Source organism: Dipodomys merriami, unplaced genomic scaffold (assembly GCF_024711535.1).
Source record: "Dipodomys merriami isolate MVZ:Mamm:240054 unplaced genomic scaffold, mDipMer1.0.p SCAF_153, whole genome shotgun sequence".
NCBI lineage: Eukaryota > Metazoa > Chordata > Mammalia > Rodentia > Heteromyidae > Dipodomys > Dipodomys merriami.
The window spans coordinates 643,054-659,260 of record NW_027202860.1 but is presented as its reverse complement, the minus strand read 5'-3'; the positions used below and the strand labels follow the sequence as shown (position 1 = coordinate 659,260).

Below are 16,207 nucleotides of genomic sequence, written 5' to 3'. Positions count from 1 at the left end.
AACTCATTTACAGTTTCTTGTTACATACACCCCAGCCACTCAGTCTGTCTGCTACCTCCTCTTCCGATCAAGAGACCCCACTTGGGCCACTGGGGGCCAGGCATGCCCCCCCACCCCCCATCCCCGAACTGGAGAAATGGGAGGCTCTGCTGCTTTGTAGTGTGGACTAAATTTTCTTTTTCTGATATTATTCCACAGATAAAAACCACAAACTTTCTAGGCAGGAGGAGGATTGGTGATAACCAGCCCATGTTTCAGAAGGGAAAAAAAAAAAAAAAAAACGCTTATTAGGGGGCAGAGGCTGGCCCTGAGCTACCTTCCCAACACTTCAGACATTCACTAAGGGATCAAAGGTTCAGGCAACTCAGGAAAAGCAGGTGGCAACCCTCTCTTAGCTGGGGACACATACCTTTAGGAGCAACCTATGTATCTAAGCTGGTGGAGGCCGGTGAAATCAAGTCACTTTCACCCAGACTTTGCAACTGACCTAGAATAAACCTGGCTTGTAATAATCATAAACAATCTGCCCAGGAGGCCAAAGCAGGACTTCAAGTGGAGCATGCTCGGAAATAGGTTCATTTCTGCAGATGATCAGACTTCCCTAATGCAAATGATTTCCTTTTTTTTGGGGGGGGGGGAAGCTCCTTGCTTTCTGTGTCCCAAAAGAACAGGCCATCACTCCCTTACTTGCTGCAAACAACTAAAGGTTTTTGGACCCATTCTGGAGCTGAACTCAGGTCCTGGACTCTGTCCCTTAGCTTTGTCCACTCAGGGCTTGAGCCACAGCTCCACTTCCAACTTGTTTTGCTGCTTAATTGGAAATAAAAAGTCTCAAGGTCTTTCCTGCCCCGGGTAGTTTCCAACCAGGCTCCTCGGACCTGAGTTCTGAGTAGGATTGCAGGCCTGAGCCTCTGTGCCTAGCTTAATAAAGCTTTACTTTCCCGCTCTTTCCCACCCTCTCCTCTCTCATTTTCTGCACTTCCTGGGCCAACCCCCCCTCTCCCACACCTGTCCCTCCCACCCCCCCCACCCCCCCCCCGTCCTGGGGGGGGAGGGCTCAGCTCTCCAGGGTCGGGGCGGGGCTTGAGGGTGTGGGAGGAGCGTCTAGGGGAGGGGCTGGAACATGAGGGGGTGGAGCCGGGGGTGGGGCTGGAGCCGGGTGGGCGTGGCTCGAGGGGGCGTGGCTCGAGGGCAGAGAGGGGCGTGGCGCCGGGGGAGAGGGGCGGGCAGCTCCGGAGCTGGGTGGGGGAGGGGCAGAGCGTGGGGGGGACACAGTTGGGGGGGGTTCACCCGCCCCCCTTCATCAGGGGTGGGGAGGGAGCCGGGCTGGTCACTAAACAGCGCTTCCCTGAGGATCAACATCGGTTGCTTCCTAGTCATGTTTCTTTTCTAGCTTAATCTTCAGCTTTTTCTCTTTTTTACTCTATTTCTATTACCAAAACGAAGCACAGAACAAGCCACCGCCATCCCAGCCACGCAGAGGCGTCGGCTTGCTGGTTTGCTGGCTGTGTGGAAACTGGTGGCTCAGGCCTGTGATCCCCGCTCCTTGGGAGGCTGAGATCTGTAGATCAAGGTTCAAAGCCAGCCAGAACGGTGACGTCCCTTTTCTCCATTTAACCACGAAAAGGCCAGAAGAAGAACTAAGGCGAGCTGCGGCTCAAGTAGCCGAGCTCAGGGACAGCTCCGGGGACAAAGGGTTAGGAGATGTCATTCACAGGAGACGTCAGGGCTGGGTCTTCTTGCTAAAGCCACTGAATAGGATGCTTGCTGGGGGTAGACCAGTGAGCCGCGGGGAATGAGAGCAGACCCTCGGGGCAGTTCTCTGAATCGACCTGGCAGGATTATGCCCAACCTCGGCCTCCGCAGGGTGAGTTTGGCCTTCATGAGTCTCTGAGGCTAGGGTTATCCTGAGTGTCTGAGGACGGTCCTGGGGGCGATTGGGCCTTTTCCTCAGCTGGACCCGTGAGTTACACGATCTGTCTTTCTAAAGTGTTGTTCCTCAACAGACGTGTGTAGATCCGGGGAGATTGTCTGTCTTTTCCCTCCCCGCATCAATCGCCCCTCCCTCTTCCTCTCTCTCCCCACGGCTGTGAAATCAGAGCCGCTGTGTTGGGAGGTGGGGAAACCGCTGGCAATGCATGCTGCTGTAATGCACCCCAGAGGAAATGTAAGATGGCTGGCTTTCCCCGAGCGTGGTATTTGTGGGCATTTGTGAGCACGCCCTCCAGCGCAGTTCTCAGCCCCTCCCCCAAGACCAGCTGATCTGGCTAGGCCTCACTGCAACTGGCCTTGGGCCCTGGTGGAAGGAGGGTGAGCGGGTGACTGACCTTCTCGTGTAAAATGAGGAAAAGCCAAAAGCAGACTCCTCATCCACACCAAAGACAAAGTAGGATTGAGATTCTCATTTCAGAGCAATAAAGAAACCACAATTTTTTAAAGTGGGTTAACTCATTCACAGGTTGAGTATTTCTTTGTTTATGGATATTGAACTAGTTCATGTCTGTTATAAATATATAGATATGTGTACTTTTAAAACGTGTTCATGCTTTCTCCCATTCCTACATCTCAAGATTCTCTTAAGTTCCCCCCCCCTCTTCATTTCACTTGGAATTGCATTTGGAGGTACCTTTGCTACACAGAAACAAATTCCTTAGGACTTAATAAAGTCATCATCAAATAGAAAAATATGGTCTATAAAATAATTTCACAGTCCATCATAACCCTGGAGCGGAAGGACCAGCCCAGTGGGCATTTGTGAGATTGTTAACCCTTCAGAACATTTTCTCCCTTTTCTTCTAAAACAAAGAATGATAGGTAATAAAGTTACAATTTTTTCAGCTTTTTAGTTAACCCTTGACACGTGACACATTCACTACTCATCTATATTAAAGGTAGGGACCAAAAAGAAATCACTGTGACAACATTCAAAATACTCATACAAATTTGTTTATTTAAAAAGCCTTCACTACTTAAAATTAATACACCCTCATATTCCCAAATCATTTTGATAATGTGTCTTGCATTAACCTGGGGCATCCAGAGCCCTGGAAAGTCAAAATCAAGAGGTTGGTTTTCAGGGAAAGAGGGGCTAAGGCTGGATGGGAGGGATTTGCTGAGGTATTGCTGATGTTCTTGTTAAAAATCATCATCAGAATTTTCCTGATTGCTGAAAGCTGAATGAACGATAAAAATTTTCTTGTTAGTTGGACTAACAAGAAAATTGAAACACCACAGTTACTTATTGAGGTTAATGATGGCTCACACTTATAATCCGAGCTACTCTAGAGGGTGAGATCTGAGGATCCCAGTTCAAAGCCAGCCTGGACAGTAACATCCATGAGACTCCTCTCTCCAGTTGACCACCAAAAAGTTGGAAGTAGAGATGTGACTCAAGTGGTAGAGCATTAGCTTTGAGCACAAAAGCTCAAGGACAGCATTCAGGTTCTAATTTCAAGATCCCCCCCCACACACACACACACACACAAACTCTCTCTCTCTCATTCTATTCAAATAGGAAAGAGAGCTGGAGAAGACTGAGTAAAAGCATACAGATTACTGAAAGGGAATGGAACACAAGGACATTTTTCCACTTCACCAACTGTTCATTTGCCAAAGAATCAAAGTAGCATAATGTAAAAACCATCTTCACACAAGCAAACGAGGAGACAGCTGGGCAATGCGGAGATCTAGACACAAAGTCGAGCTTTTACCAGGCACCCTGCTGGATCCTCACTCCACCAGCTGATACACAGGGTCGCCAACTTGCAGGTTTCCAACTTTTGTCACAGAATAATAGACCCCAAAAAGTGGGGAGGACTTGTACAGGTGCCTTTCAGAAGGATCGCACAGACGGTAACTGAAAACAGCAACGAATTCATCATCAGACACACAAGGAAATAACAATGGAAGGCCACAGAACTCAGTTTCCTTCCCAGCTTGGTTATAAAACCAACAGCAAACCTTTTCTTAAAAGGTTATCAGGGAACTGTGTAAACAATCAAATTGCAAACAATTCTGTGTTTTCTAGAAGGAACCCAAATATCTAAACAATCCCCCCCACAAGGCTTCAATTTGAAGTCAAAACAAAAAGCCTTATTATATGTGTGATTATAATACAAATTCTTTGTTCACATAGACACAAACTTCAATGAGACAAGTATTTATGAAAATTCAGAATAAGGGTTGGGCACACCAGTGGCTCACACCTATAATCCTAGCTATTCAGGAGGCTGAGACCTGAAAGACCATGATTTAAAACCGGCCCATTCAGAAAAGTTCATGAAACTCTTATCTCCAATTAACCAGTAAAATGCCAGACTGGAAGTGTGGCTCAAGTAGAACATTAGCTGTGAGCAAGAAAGCTGAGTGGACTCTGAGGCCCTGAGTTCAAGTCTTGATATGGGGGGAGGGAGAGGGGGGACAGGTACTACATTGAGAGCTAAAGTCAAAATTCTTTAAATAAGAAAAGAAAAAATCTATGGCACAATAAAAGTTCTCTGGAATACAAACTCTCACAACCCATTATGTTCCATTATTTCTCATATCTCATTATGCATAATTTCAATTATGCTAATTCTAATAAAAGAATTTGAGCCAGGTGCTGCTGGCTCACACCTGTAATCCTAGCTACTCAGGAGGATGAGATCTGAGGATCACAGTTCTAAGCCAGCCTGGGCAAGAAAGGCCGTGAGACTCTTTTTTTTTTTTTTTGTCGGTCGTGGGGCTTGAACTCTGGGCCTGGGCGCTGTCCCTCAGCTCTTCAGCTCAAGGCGAGCGCTCTACCACTTGAGCTACAGCGCCACTTCCGGTTTTCTGGTGGTTTATTGGAGATAGGAGTCTCACGGTCTCTCCTGCCCGGGCTGGCTTTGAACCGCGATCCTCAGATCTCAGCCTCCTGAGTAGCTAGGATTACAGGCCTGAGCCACCAGCGCCCAGCTCGTGAGATTCTTATCTCCAAATAATCACCAGAAAACTGGAAGTGGTGCTCAATGGGGTAGAGCACTAGCCTTAAGTGGAAAAGCTCAGGCCCTAAATTCAAGCCCAATAACTAACAACAACAACAACAAAACCCTTGAATACATATTAGGCCTTCATTTGGAAGTATACACACAAACATATTAAAATTTAGATGAGGAGCTGGGAATGTGGCTTAGTGGTAGAGTGCCTGCCTAGCATGCATGAAGCCCTGGGTTCCATCCCTCAGAAAAAGCCGGAAATAGCACTGTGGCTCAAGCGGTAGAGTGCTAGCCTTGAGCAAAAGAAACTCAGAGACAGTGCCTGTCTCTGAGACGAGAATATTAACATTTCAAAATGGAACTGTAGACAATTAAAAGCCAGGTTGGGAGTGTTGGCACATGCTTGTAATCCCACTTAAATAAGAGGCAGAGCACTGTGCTGGTGGTTCAAACCTATAATCCTAGCTACTCAGGAGGCTGAGATCTGTGGATCACAGTTCGAAGCCAGCCTGGGGAGGAAAATCCATGAGACTCTTATTTTCAATAAACTACTCAGAAAAAGCTGTTAAGTGGCACTTTGGCTCAAATGGTAGAGCACTAGCCTTGAGCACAGACAGACTCAGGAACAGAGCCCAGGCCTTGAGGTCAAGCCCCCCCCCCTCCAAAAGGAAACAGATAGAAGGATCATGATTTGAGGCCAGCCCAAACAAAAAAGTTAGTTATGATCCTATCTCAAGAAGAATCCTACATGCCTGCAATCCAACTACTTGGGAATCAGAGGTAAGGGGACTGCAGTCTAAAACTCACTCAGGTCAAAGCTCCCCAATACAACAACAACAAAATTATCAAAAGCTCCTCCCATGGGGGGAGCAGGAAGAGAGCTACAAGTATTCCCACAAAGTCACACTCTAAAGGTGGAGTGTTTAAGGAGGTTCCACAAAGCCTAGGCAGGGCACCAGGGGATGCCAGGGTGGGGCTGCTTTACCTTTTCAGGGTTTCCAGGGGCTCCTTCCTGTCTATGATTCCAGTGTCGGGGTCCACTGTGGTCATGATGCACCTGCCACACAACAAGCGAGGGTCAGGAGGGCTGGCATCATGCCCACGGGCACCCCCACAGCCAGGCCGGCTCTCACCGCCGCCCTTACCGAGAGCAACACTGAACCTTCTTCAGCTCCACATCACCAATCACCAGCTCATCCCAGGTATCCTGGAAAGAGAAAGGGGAACGTCATCTTTGGGAATCGGGTTCTGGTTGGTTCATCCATTGGCTGACATCACAGAGCAACCCAGTGGAAGAGGACACAGGAGACCCCAAAAAACCATCTCCAACAAGGACCGAAGGGAGACAGTGTGTGGCCCAGTCCAGGGTCTGTCCATTCCCCATTCCCCCACCTCTCTTTTTCTGGGGGTGGCAGTCAGGGCTTTGGGTGCGCTAGGCAAGCTCTCCATGGCAGAACTCCAGCCCCGGACATCTACCTCTCCACTTGCCATCTCGAAACCCTGATTCTGTCAGCACAGTAATCACACTGCTGCCACATGGTACAGTGTGCAATGAGCTTCACAATGAACTAGAAGACTCATTAGTCAACAGTTAGAGGCCGCTCTCCTTACGCGGACTCACACACGTGAAGGTTCAAGCTGGGAACTATTGGCTCACACTTGTAATCCTAGCTACTCAGAAGGCTGAGATCTGAGGATTGTGGTTCAAAAACTGCACAACACACACACATATATACAAACATGTGTATACACAAATATACATATATAAACATATACCTACAATAGGTGAAAGGTATTGGTTATATTACCTATACACACGTGATATGATCTACTCTGACAGATACACACGAATGTATATGTGGTTGTCTCCCTGCATCCAAGGGGGATTGCTGCCAGGGCCTCATTTCAGATATCAAACTCTGCAGGGCCTAGAAGGGAGATTTAACACCACACAAAAAGCACCACAGTACTAACTGGGTCTTCAAAACTCAAAAAAACCTCCTCCCACCTGGCAGGACTACAGCTACAGAGTGACACACAGAGGTGTGGATGCTCTGCATTCCCAACAGGAAAGTGTTTTGGGGTGAAACAAACTTCATATTCTACAGCCAGTTGGCTGAAGAACTGTCTGCTTCGTAGAAGTCCAGGGCCCAGCTTGTGACAAATGGAGCTTCCATATCTCCACCAAGACCTGTAAAAATCATTGCTCAAACTATGAGATGACCGTAGCCTGTCGCAGACTTCCCAGTGACTGTGACCTCCTAGACCAGGGAAGTGAAGAGTGGTCAGACGCCTTGGATCAATGCAGCCAGAAAACAAAAATAAAGTAAGATAAAAAATAAATAAATAAATAAATAAAAATCATTGGTGGTCTCTGACCACACGAGGGCGCTGTGGCCACAGGAACAATGTACTGTGGAGGCTTTCAAAGCACTTTCTACTCTTTTCCAAGCAGCTTCTGCACAGAGACTACGATCGAAAGCCAGAAAATACAAAGAGTTCAGTTAGATGTCTTAGCTTAACAAAACAGACTCAGGTCTTCTGCTATCAAACTATTCTTCAACTGCAGGAATCTTGTTTAGATTAGCAATTTGTCTGGCTTTCTAAGAATCATCTCCAGCATCTCCAAATGCCCACTGCTCTAATTAACAATCGTTATTCACAATTAGATCACGCCTAATCTGATCACTGTATGTTGTCATAAAAAGTTATTTGCGGTAAAATTAAATAACAAGCCTATTCTGTTTAAGTGCAAATATTAATTCCATTTTAAAGGAAAATAACAAATTGTAAATGATTGAAAATGAAATTAAGTTAATAATAGTTCAATTTCCCATTATCATCTAATAGACACATACAACTTAATAAAATGGATTCTTTAGGAAGATTCTAGGGTTTTCCATAAACATGAAATCCACTAGAGGGGCTTACTTCACCAGCTGGTTAATGGCGTGAACAACTCCAAGTGAAGATGAATCTTTCACAGCCAGCACTAGATAAGCTGCCGCCCTACCCAGCTCCCTTGGCTGCCCCTGAGAGGGGGGTCTGACCAGAACGCCCAGCTTGGCAGGCCCCCTTACCTCCTCAAAAGCGCCGCAGCCTGTCACCACGATATTTGGCCTGAAGTTCTCCATGGTGACTTTTTTCTTCAGCCTGGTGTTCAGATCTGCCAGGGAGGCATCAGAGAGTATGTGCACGGGGCTGGCGTCTGGATAGGCCACCTGCGCAGAGAACAAAGCACAGCCAGGCTGCAGAACCCTTCGAGACCTCTGAGCCTGGCTGCAAAGCTGGGTGAGGTACGGAAGCAACACCACCTAACTGGTGTTCAGGACACAGAGGTGTCTGGGCTTGGAAACGGGCTGAGCCCGTGCTGGAACACAACCTCTGTCCACACACACAGCAGCAGAACCGCAGCTGGGGCACCCTCTTACCAAATGCTATTTGCCATTCACCTCACAAACAAGGCTCTGCTGCCAATCACCTACACTCTAGTAAGAATTTGGTCCCCTCCGTTCACTCATTAAGTATTTACTGATCATATACAGGCACCAGATACTGTTCCATATAAGAAACAGAAAATTAAAAAGCGTTGCCTTCGAGCCGGGCACTGGTGGCTGTAATCCTAGCTACTCAGGAGGCTACTGAGGATCGCGGTTCAAAGCCAGCCCGGGGAAGGAAAGTCTGTGAGACTCTTATCTCCAATAAACCACTAGAAAACCGGAAGTGGCACTGTGGCTCAAGTGGTAGAGCGCTTGCCTTGAGCTGAAGAGCTGAGGGATAGCGCTCAGGTCCAGAGTTCAAGCCCCATGACCAACCAAAAAAAAAAAAAAAGCATTGACTTCAAGATGCTTCTAGTTCAAGGGATGGGGGGGGGGGAGAAATTCCTGGAATCCTTGCATTTTGAACTTTGGGCAGTAGAAGAAACAAAGACCTCTGTCTTTGGGTCGCAGGGACAGTTTTGTTGGGAAGAAATCCTACCCAGTGCCTGAATTAAAGGCACCATCCCAAACTGAGAAGGAGGCGAGGAGGGCGGGGAGATGAGAGAGAGCCGACCCTTCTGCCATTTCAGGAAATCAGATTTCGTCCCAAACAGACTTGTCATGTTTGCTTCTCCAACTACTGTCCTCCCAACTTGCACATCATCCCTGCCCTTCCTCCCATGGCACCAACTAAACCCGGTCCTTGAGACTCCTGAGAGATGCCAGTGTTGAGACTACCCTCCTCCCACCTTCCTCTCCAGCCTCGGCGTCTCTGCCCAGGTTACACCCTTGGAACCACCCCACCCAAGCCAGGACCATGTTTTACTAACTGGGCCCCGTGGGAATCTCCCATGGGCCCAAAAGGAACTCAGAAGGTTTAGAGTGATTTGGTTACAGATACAGACCCTCTGTGAGCTCACCTGGTAATTCTCATTAGTAGGTAAAATCTTCTTTGATACTCGTCCCTTCATGTTGGTTTCAAACTGAACTAACCTGAACGCTTCTGTTTTCAAGAACTTGGTGAACCACTGGGCTATCTCGTCCCCACAGTCTCGGCCTTGAATGTCAATGCCAAAGATCCTGCAGGAGTGAAAGACAGCACCGGGTTACTTCTAGGGTTACACTGAATGATGTATCAGCAATGCCACAGCTGGGACCACCAGGAGTTGACCATCCCAGGGGGCTAATACACGGTCCTTGGGCCAAAGCTGGGCAGGAGTGGATGAAGCAGGGGTAAAACTTACACGGGGATAGAGGGGGGCAGCAGGCAGGGCAAGAGCTCCCCAAACCCTAATGTGCCTGTGAGTCAGCTGACAGAACCTGGTCAAATGCAGAGCGTGCGTCAGTGGGTCTGAGTTACAACCAGGGGGACAGGAGATGGGCATTCGTTGCTTTTATTTTTAATTTGTATTGTTATTACAATGGTGATGTATACAATGGTGATGTACAGAGGGGTTACGGTTTCGTAAATCAGGTCATCAGTACGTCTATTTCAGACATGGTCACCCAGGTGGGCATTCTTAACGAGCTTCTAGATGCTGAGGCATGGGTCATGAGGACTGAGTTACTCTTGGAGGGAGGGACACAAGACAGATTCACGCTGCGCTTGAAAAACAAAGGCCTGGTCTCAAATCATTCATCAACTGTGACACTCCATTTTGGGGTGTAAATTGGACCATTTTGGGGTGTAAATTGGAGATAATCATAGACTATCTACCCACTGCAAATGGGGAGATGGGTCACATTAGCTAATATAGTGGTCTTTAAGTCTGTTTGGGGTTTTTTTTTTCCACTTTATTTCTCTAGGAGGTTTTAAAAGCCATGGAATTGTCACAGGACTATAAATTGGTAGGTATACTGGATTGATGAATCCATCCATGGTCAGTTATCTCATTAATCATGTCCACATAAGCAAGGGTTCATAGAATCCCAAAGGTCTGGGTTCTAGGTTCCTGGGAACACAGAAGTGTGTAGAGACATCCAACCAGTAGAGGCCATGGGAGAAGCTCCACCCCCTGCCCAGTCTTGGCACCCTGCCCCACCTCCAGCTGATTCTTCACCCTTAACCTCTGAGACAATCTTTCTTTCTGTGTTGGGCTCTGGGGCTCAAACTCAGGGCCTCATGCTCTCCTTTGGTTTTTTCTACTCAAGGCTGGTGTTCTATAGATTGGGCCATACCTCCTCCCCTGGCCTTTTGTTAGTTCACTGGAGTTAAGTGTCTCACAAGCTTTTCTGCCTAAGCTGGCTTTGAGCCACGATCTTCAGATCTCGGCCTCCTTAGGATTATGGACATAGGCTGCCAGGGCCCGGCTTGGAATGTTCTTTATAATATTATAAACTGGTACCTGTGTTTTCCTGAGTTCTGTAGGCTATTCGGACAGATGAACTGAATTCAAGGAGAAGCTTGTGGAAACCTCAACTTCAAAACTAGCCAGTCAGGAGCACAGGCCACTTGCTAGGGTGTGCTGGTCACAGGGTGGTTCTCTGTGCCCTGGCTGCTGTTACTGGGGGAATCTGCTCATGGAATGATTTCTTTCTAAAGACAGTCATTTCTCTAGCCTTGAATCTTAGCATACCTGACTAAAACTAGTCCCTCACTGGGCGCTGGTGACTCACGCCTATAATCCTAGCTACTCAGGAGACTGAGATCTGAGGATCACAGTTTAAAGCCAGCCTGGGCAGGAAAGTCTGTGAGATTCTTATCTCCAATTAACCACCAGAAAACCAGAAGTGGTGCTGTGGCTTAAAGTGGTAGAAAGTGCAGAAAAGTTTAGGGACAGCACCAAGTCCCTGAGTTCAAGCCCCAAGACTAGCAAAAACAAAAAAAACTAGTCCAAGGTGCACTCAAAGCAACATTTTACCAAACCTGAGCCCTGCCCAATCCCAAGCCAGACTATATAGTCCCTTAATAGTTCCTTGACCAATTTCATCCTTTGTACAAACAGTAGCCTATGTAGAGAGGAGCCCGGGGAAAACCATCTCTGTTACAGCTCTCCACTGTCCCCCAACAGAACAGCACCTGCAGTCATGGATCTTGTTCGAGGAAGGCATCTTGGTAGGTAAAACCATCTGGTCCATGTCTGGAGCCTTGAAGATCAGGCAGTCATTCTCAAAGGTGATGGAGACCAGCACTAGCCGAGGCTCCTGCCGGGCCGTGACCATGTGTCCATCTTCCTTAATCACCAACCAAAACCTGCAGGGAAGCGGACAAGTGCACACTCAGAAAATCCCTCTCCATAGCTTCCTCTATTCATTCTTTCTTTTTCTTTCTTAATTTCCTTCTTTCTTCTTTCTGTGGTACTACAGTTTAAACTCAGGGTGTTATGCTTGCTAGGTTGGCAAGCTTACCTTTTTAGCCATATCTCTGGCTCTTTTTTCCTGGGGTTTTGTTTGGTTGGGTTTGTTGTTTTTTAGATAAGGTGTTGCTTTTTCCCTGGAGCAGCCCGGACTACCATGCCCAACTATTGGTTGAGATTGAATCTCATGAGCTTTCTTGCCCCAGCTAGCCTCAAACACTCATCCTCGCAGTCAGCCGCCTCCCCTCCTGAGTAGCCACGAGGACCTGGTGGCTGTGGCCAGCTTCTTTTAATACCTAAATGTCTTTCCTCTGTGTTTCTGTCTTTTTTTTTCCTGTTGAAACACTTCTATGAAGTTACTCTTTCCCACTTTCTCTTTCTGTTCCCACTCCTCCTTCTTTCTGTTCTTCCTTCCTTCCCTCTCTTTATTTTCCTTTACTTTGCTACTGTCTTCCCAAAAGCCGGTGGTGCTGGGTGGTGGCAAGCCTCCCCTCGAAAGAATCTACCTTTTTCTTTCTAGGTGTTTCTTTGGTTTCTAGGTTTCTCTGATCCGCTCACCTGTAACGCAGGGCAAATTCTCATTGTTTCATTCAAGTCCTGGCCCCTGGGCTGAGGCTATGTCCCACTTCGGGCTTTATCTTTGGGCTCTGTGCATGGGGAATATTTCCTTGAGTGTTCACACTTAATCCTCAAATGGATGGAATGGCATTTGGAGGTGAGACCTGTGAGCACGGACTGTCCTCATGGATGGATGACTCCAGCCGTGGCTCCACGCATCACTGGAGCCAGTGGCTTCACTTGAAAAGCCAGGTCTCTCTGGCACACGCAGGGCTGACCTAGGCCTCGCTATGATGCAACCACCAGCCCCCGCCAGAGCCAAGTGCTGGGACTTTCCATCATTTACAACCTTGCGCTAAGTAAACACCCTCCGTCTAATTATTAATTGCCCAATCACAGAGATTCTTGCTACCGCAGAGCAAAATGACTTTGGTTCATCTCACCAAAGGCCACACCTTTCCCTTCTAGTCCAGCAGTCATCGATGGCAGCCCCAGCCTTCTACAACCACTTGGGGCTTCACTGCTGCGGTTGACAAAGGCTAGAATTGCAATGAGCTCCAACTTGGGACAGAGCAAAACCTACACACTGTAAGAGATTAATGGCTGTCATCTGTTATGCCTGCCACCTGGTTACCTTGTCAACTTTGTAATGATACTTGGCATCCCCTGTGCCCACGTAACATCCTCTAATAGGAATAATTAGTTCTTCTGTCAGATGTGAAAGACAGGGTGAGTTTCTCATGACAAAGGGCTTCGAGCCCCGTCAGCAAGTCAAGCGAGCGCTGTGATTGTACAGGTAAAACATGAGCCTGTGGGAAAGGGATTGGGACGGAGCTCAGATCCTCCAAAAGTGCCACTGTGCCGAGCGAGGGACCACCATGAGGAGGCCAAGGCAGAGGCCATGAGGGAAGCTCATTTGCTTGTTACAAAGTGACCTGAGCAGGAAGGCCTGAGCCTGATCATGGAGGAGAGGCGGGAACCCCACTACAGAGGGTGGAAAGGAAAAGGCAAGCGGAACAGGGCGAGAAATGACACGCTGAGTTTCTCACCTAGGATCACAAACCCAAGCTGTGCGGGCAGGATTTGAATTCAGAGCTGAGTGAACACCGTAGTGTGTGTGCTGTGTGGGTGAACACCGTAGTGTGTGTGCTGTGTGGGTGTAAGAACTGGATGGAGGATCAGAAGATATCGGGCCAGGCCCTGTAACCTCCCAAAGCCTCCTCCATAATAAACATGGGGACGCTTTTTCACTAAGGGATTGTTGTCTACACAGAGGAAACCTAGGCTGGCTTTAGAAAGGGTACAGACAGAGAAAATGGCTGCATGTGGTTTACAAGGACAGGGAAGACCTGCCCAGCTCCTGTCCATGCCAACTTTCGGCTGAATGGCAAAGTTCAGAGTCCCTAGCCAAACCCAAGGGCAAATATGCTGAGCTTTGAACGGAAGTGCCACAAGCAACAGAGGGCAAAGAGCACTTAGAGAAGAAAATCTCAGCTTCTTCACACAGTTCCAAAGGCACAGGTGCAGAAGGTAGTTATTCCACAGAGTCCTTTCTCTGCCTTCTGGGGATGTCTGTGGTCATCTTATTGAAAACTCAGTGAGCTCAGTTCTTCCTGGCCAGCTCACTCCTAAATATGTTATCCTTGACTAAATAAAGTCTAGGGGAGACTAGGCCTTAGAGACCAGGAGGTTCCACTTTCTGACAAAGCCAAGGCTCTGTGAGGTTAGATGACCTTGCCCAAAGGCTCCCCGTCCTCCTGGCAACTTTTCCACTCACACACCACCCACTGCCTTTGCAGAAGGAGCAGGAGGGAGTGCTGTGGTCTGAGTTCAAATCCCTCCAGCACACACTGGTCTGTGATCCTGGGTAATACACTCATCTTGCCTGACACCATTTCCCCATTAGCAGGATTGGACTCATTCTAGCCCAGCAGATACTTACAAAGTGTGAATCAGCTAATCTACAGGACAGGATTTCATTCCATGTCTCTGCATATTGAGCACTGAATAAAAGTTCATTTGATGGCCCTCTCCTCCACCCTCTTCAACCTCACCTACTGTCATTTCAAGAATGTATCTTGTGTCTGCTTTGGCAACACATACTGAAAGTGCAAAACAAACGTGACAGTTTTTTGTTTGTTTTTTTTGGTCCAGCCTGTGGCTTGAACTCAGGTCCCAGATGCTGTTTCCGAGTCTCTTTTTGTTCAAGCACTCTTACCACCTGAGCCACAGTGGTACTTCTGGCCTTTTTTGAGTAGTTGATTGCAGATTGTAGTCTCAAGGACTTTCCTACTTTCTTACCAGGGCTGGCTTCAAACCTCCTCAAATCTCGGCCTCCTGATTAGCTAGGATTACAGTCATGAGCCATTGGCACCTGGCTACAGTTCTAAGGATTTGACAATGCTCAAGGAAGCAGAAAAGCAAAGATAGCACTAGTCTAGCCACACCACGATGATGAGAAGTTCAGGAAAGCAAGTTATTCTCACCATCAGAGTGAACAGAAGGGGGAGCAGACACCGCGGGATAGCCTTGAGCATGAAGAAAGTACACAGGCCCACTTCCCGTGTGTGTGTGTGTGTGTGTGTGTGTGTGTGTATACACTCCACTCTGCTTCCCGTGTGTGTGTGTGTGTGTGCGTGTGTGTGTGTGTGTGTATACACTCCACTCTGCTTCCCGTGTGTGTGTGTGTGTGTGTGTGTGTGGACACTCTGCTTCCTCCCCAGCGTGGCGGGAAGGGGTCCAGTCCCCCTGAGCCTGAAGTCCTTCCAGCACAAATCAGGTGTCTCCCATCGCTCAGACTCGACTCAGCTCTTAGCAGATGGGTCCCAGAGAAAACCTTTCCATTACAGCACCAGAAGCACCTGAGGGGTCTCCACCGCTCCGCACTCCGTGGGCCCCCCGACCTGGTAATTCTGCATTTGGACTAGGGTTGAGATCTAAGGCAACGATTGTTTATTTAAAATAATAATAATAGCGAACAGCTCTGCAGGATTAGAAATCTGGGGGGAACATCCCTTAGGAGCACGTGGTCTGCCCACACGGCTGCACAAGGCTTCCAGTACAGCGGGAGCCCTGACTTCGAACCAGGATCCCCAGATCTCAGACTTCTGGGTAGGATTACAGGCCTGAGCCACCGCGCCTGGCTCAATGCAGTTTTTCCCTCCCTCCCTTTTTCCTTCTCTCTTTCCCTCCCCCCCCTCCCGCCCCCGACCCTGTCCCTGTCCCGCGCGGGGCGGCTGGGCGTACCTGTCCCGCAGGCTGCCGGTGCGCAGCCCCATGGCCGTGATCTCGGCCGCGTCCACCGGGACCCCCATGCACGACTTGACCGGGTAGATGCAGACCTGGGACACGGTGCCCACCCGCTGCCGTCGCTGCCCGCGGCGGCGGCGCCGGGCCTGCGCGCGGTGGCAGGCCGCAGCCCCCAGCGCCAGCGCGGCCAGGGCCAGCGCGGCGACGCCGAGGCGCGCGGGGATCGGGGAGGCGGGGAGGCCGAGGCGGGCCGCGACCGCGGAGCTGGCGGCGCCCATGGCGGTGGGGACTGGCGATCCGGGGCGCGCGTGGGGGCACACGGGTCCGGGCCGGGAGGGCGGAGCCGGAGGCGAGTGCAGCCATTGGTCGTTGGGCCTTCGAGCGGCGTGGGGCGGGGGGGGGGGGGGGAGGCGCGGGGCTGGGACGGCTCCGCCGGGGGCGGGGCGGGGGGGGGTGCGCGCTGGGCCCGCGATCGCTCGTCCCCCCCACCCCCCCGCAAGGCGAGCGTGATACCCCCCCCCCCCCCCCGCTGACCGCTCCCCTTCACCTCGAGGCGCGCGGCTGAACTTGGTGCCGGACCCAAGGCCCGGAAACTTTGTCCGCCTTTGGGAGCCGCGTGTCCGGGCCCGTCCCGCCGCAGGCCCCAGCCCAGCCTTTCCTCGGAGCTGGG

The 16,207-nt window shown here is 49.4% G+C and overlaps 1 protein-coding gene across 1 annotated transcript; it reads right to left on the bottom strand.

The window, feature by feature from the left end:
* Nucleotides 1–2,930: 2,930 nt before the first annotated feature.
* On the bottom strand, nucleotides 2,931–15,837 carry LOC138827285 (mitochondrial amidoxime reducing component 2-like). The gene is made up of 7 exons (XM_070022774.1): nucleotides 15,535–15,837; nucleotides 11,454–11,627; nucleotides 9,355–9,514; nucleotides 8,036–8,176; nucleotides 6,101–6,162; nucleotides 5,941–6,012; nucleotides 2,931–3,856 (listed from the first exon to the last, which is right to left on the bottom strand). The coding sequence occupies exons 1-7, from the start codon at nucleotides 15,813–15,815 to the stop codon at nucleotides 3,730–3,732; spliced, it is 1,017 nt and encodes a 338-aa protein (XP_069878875.1). The 5' UTR covers nucleotides 15,816–15,837; the 3' UTR covers nucleotides 2,931–3,729.
* Nucleotides 15,838–16,207: the final 370 nt, after the last annotated feature.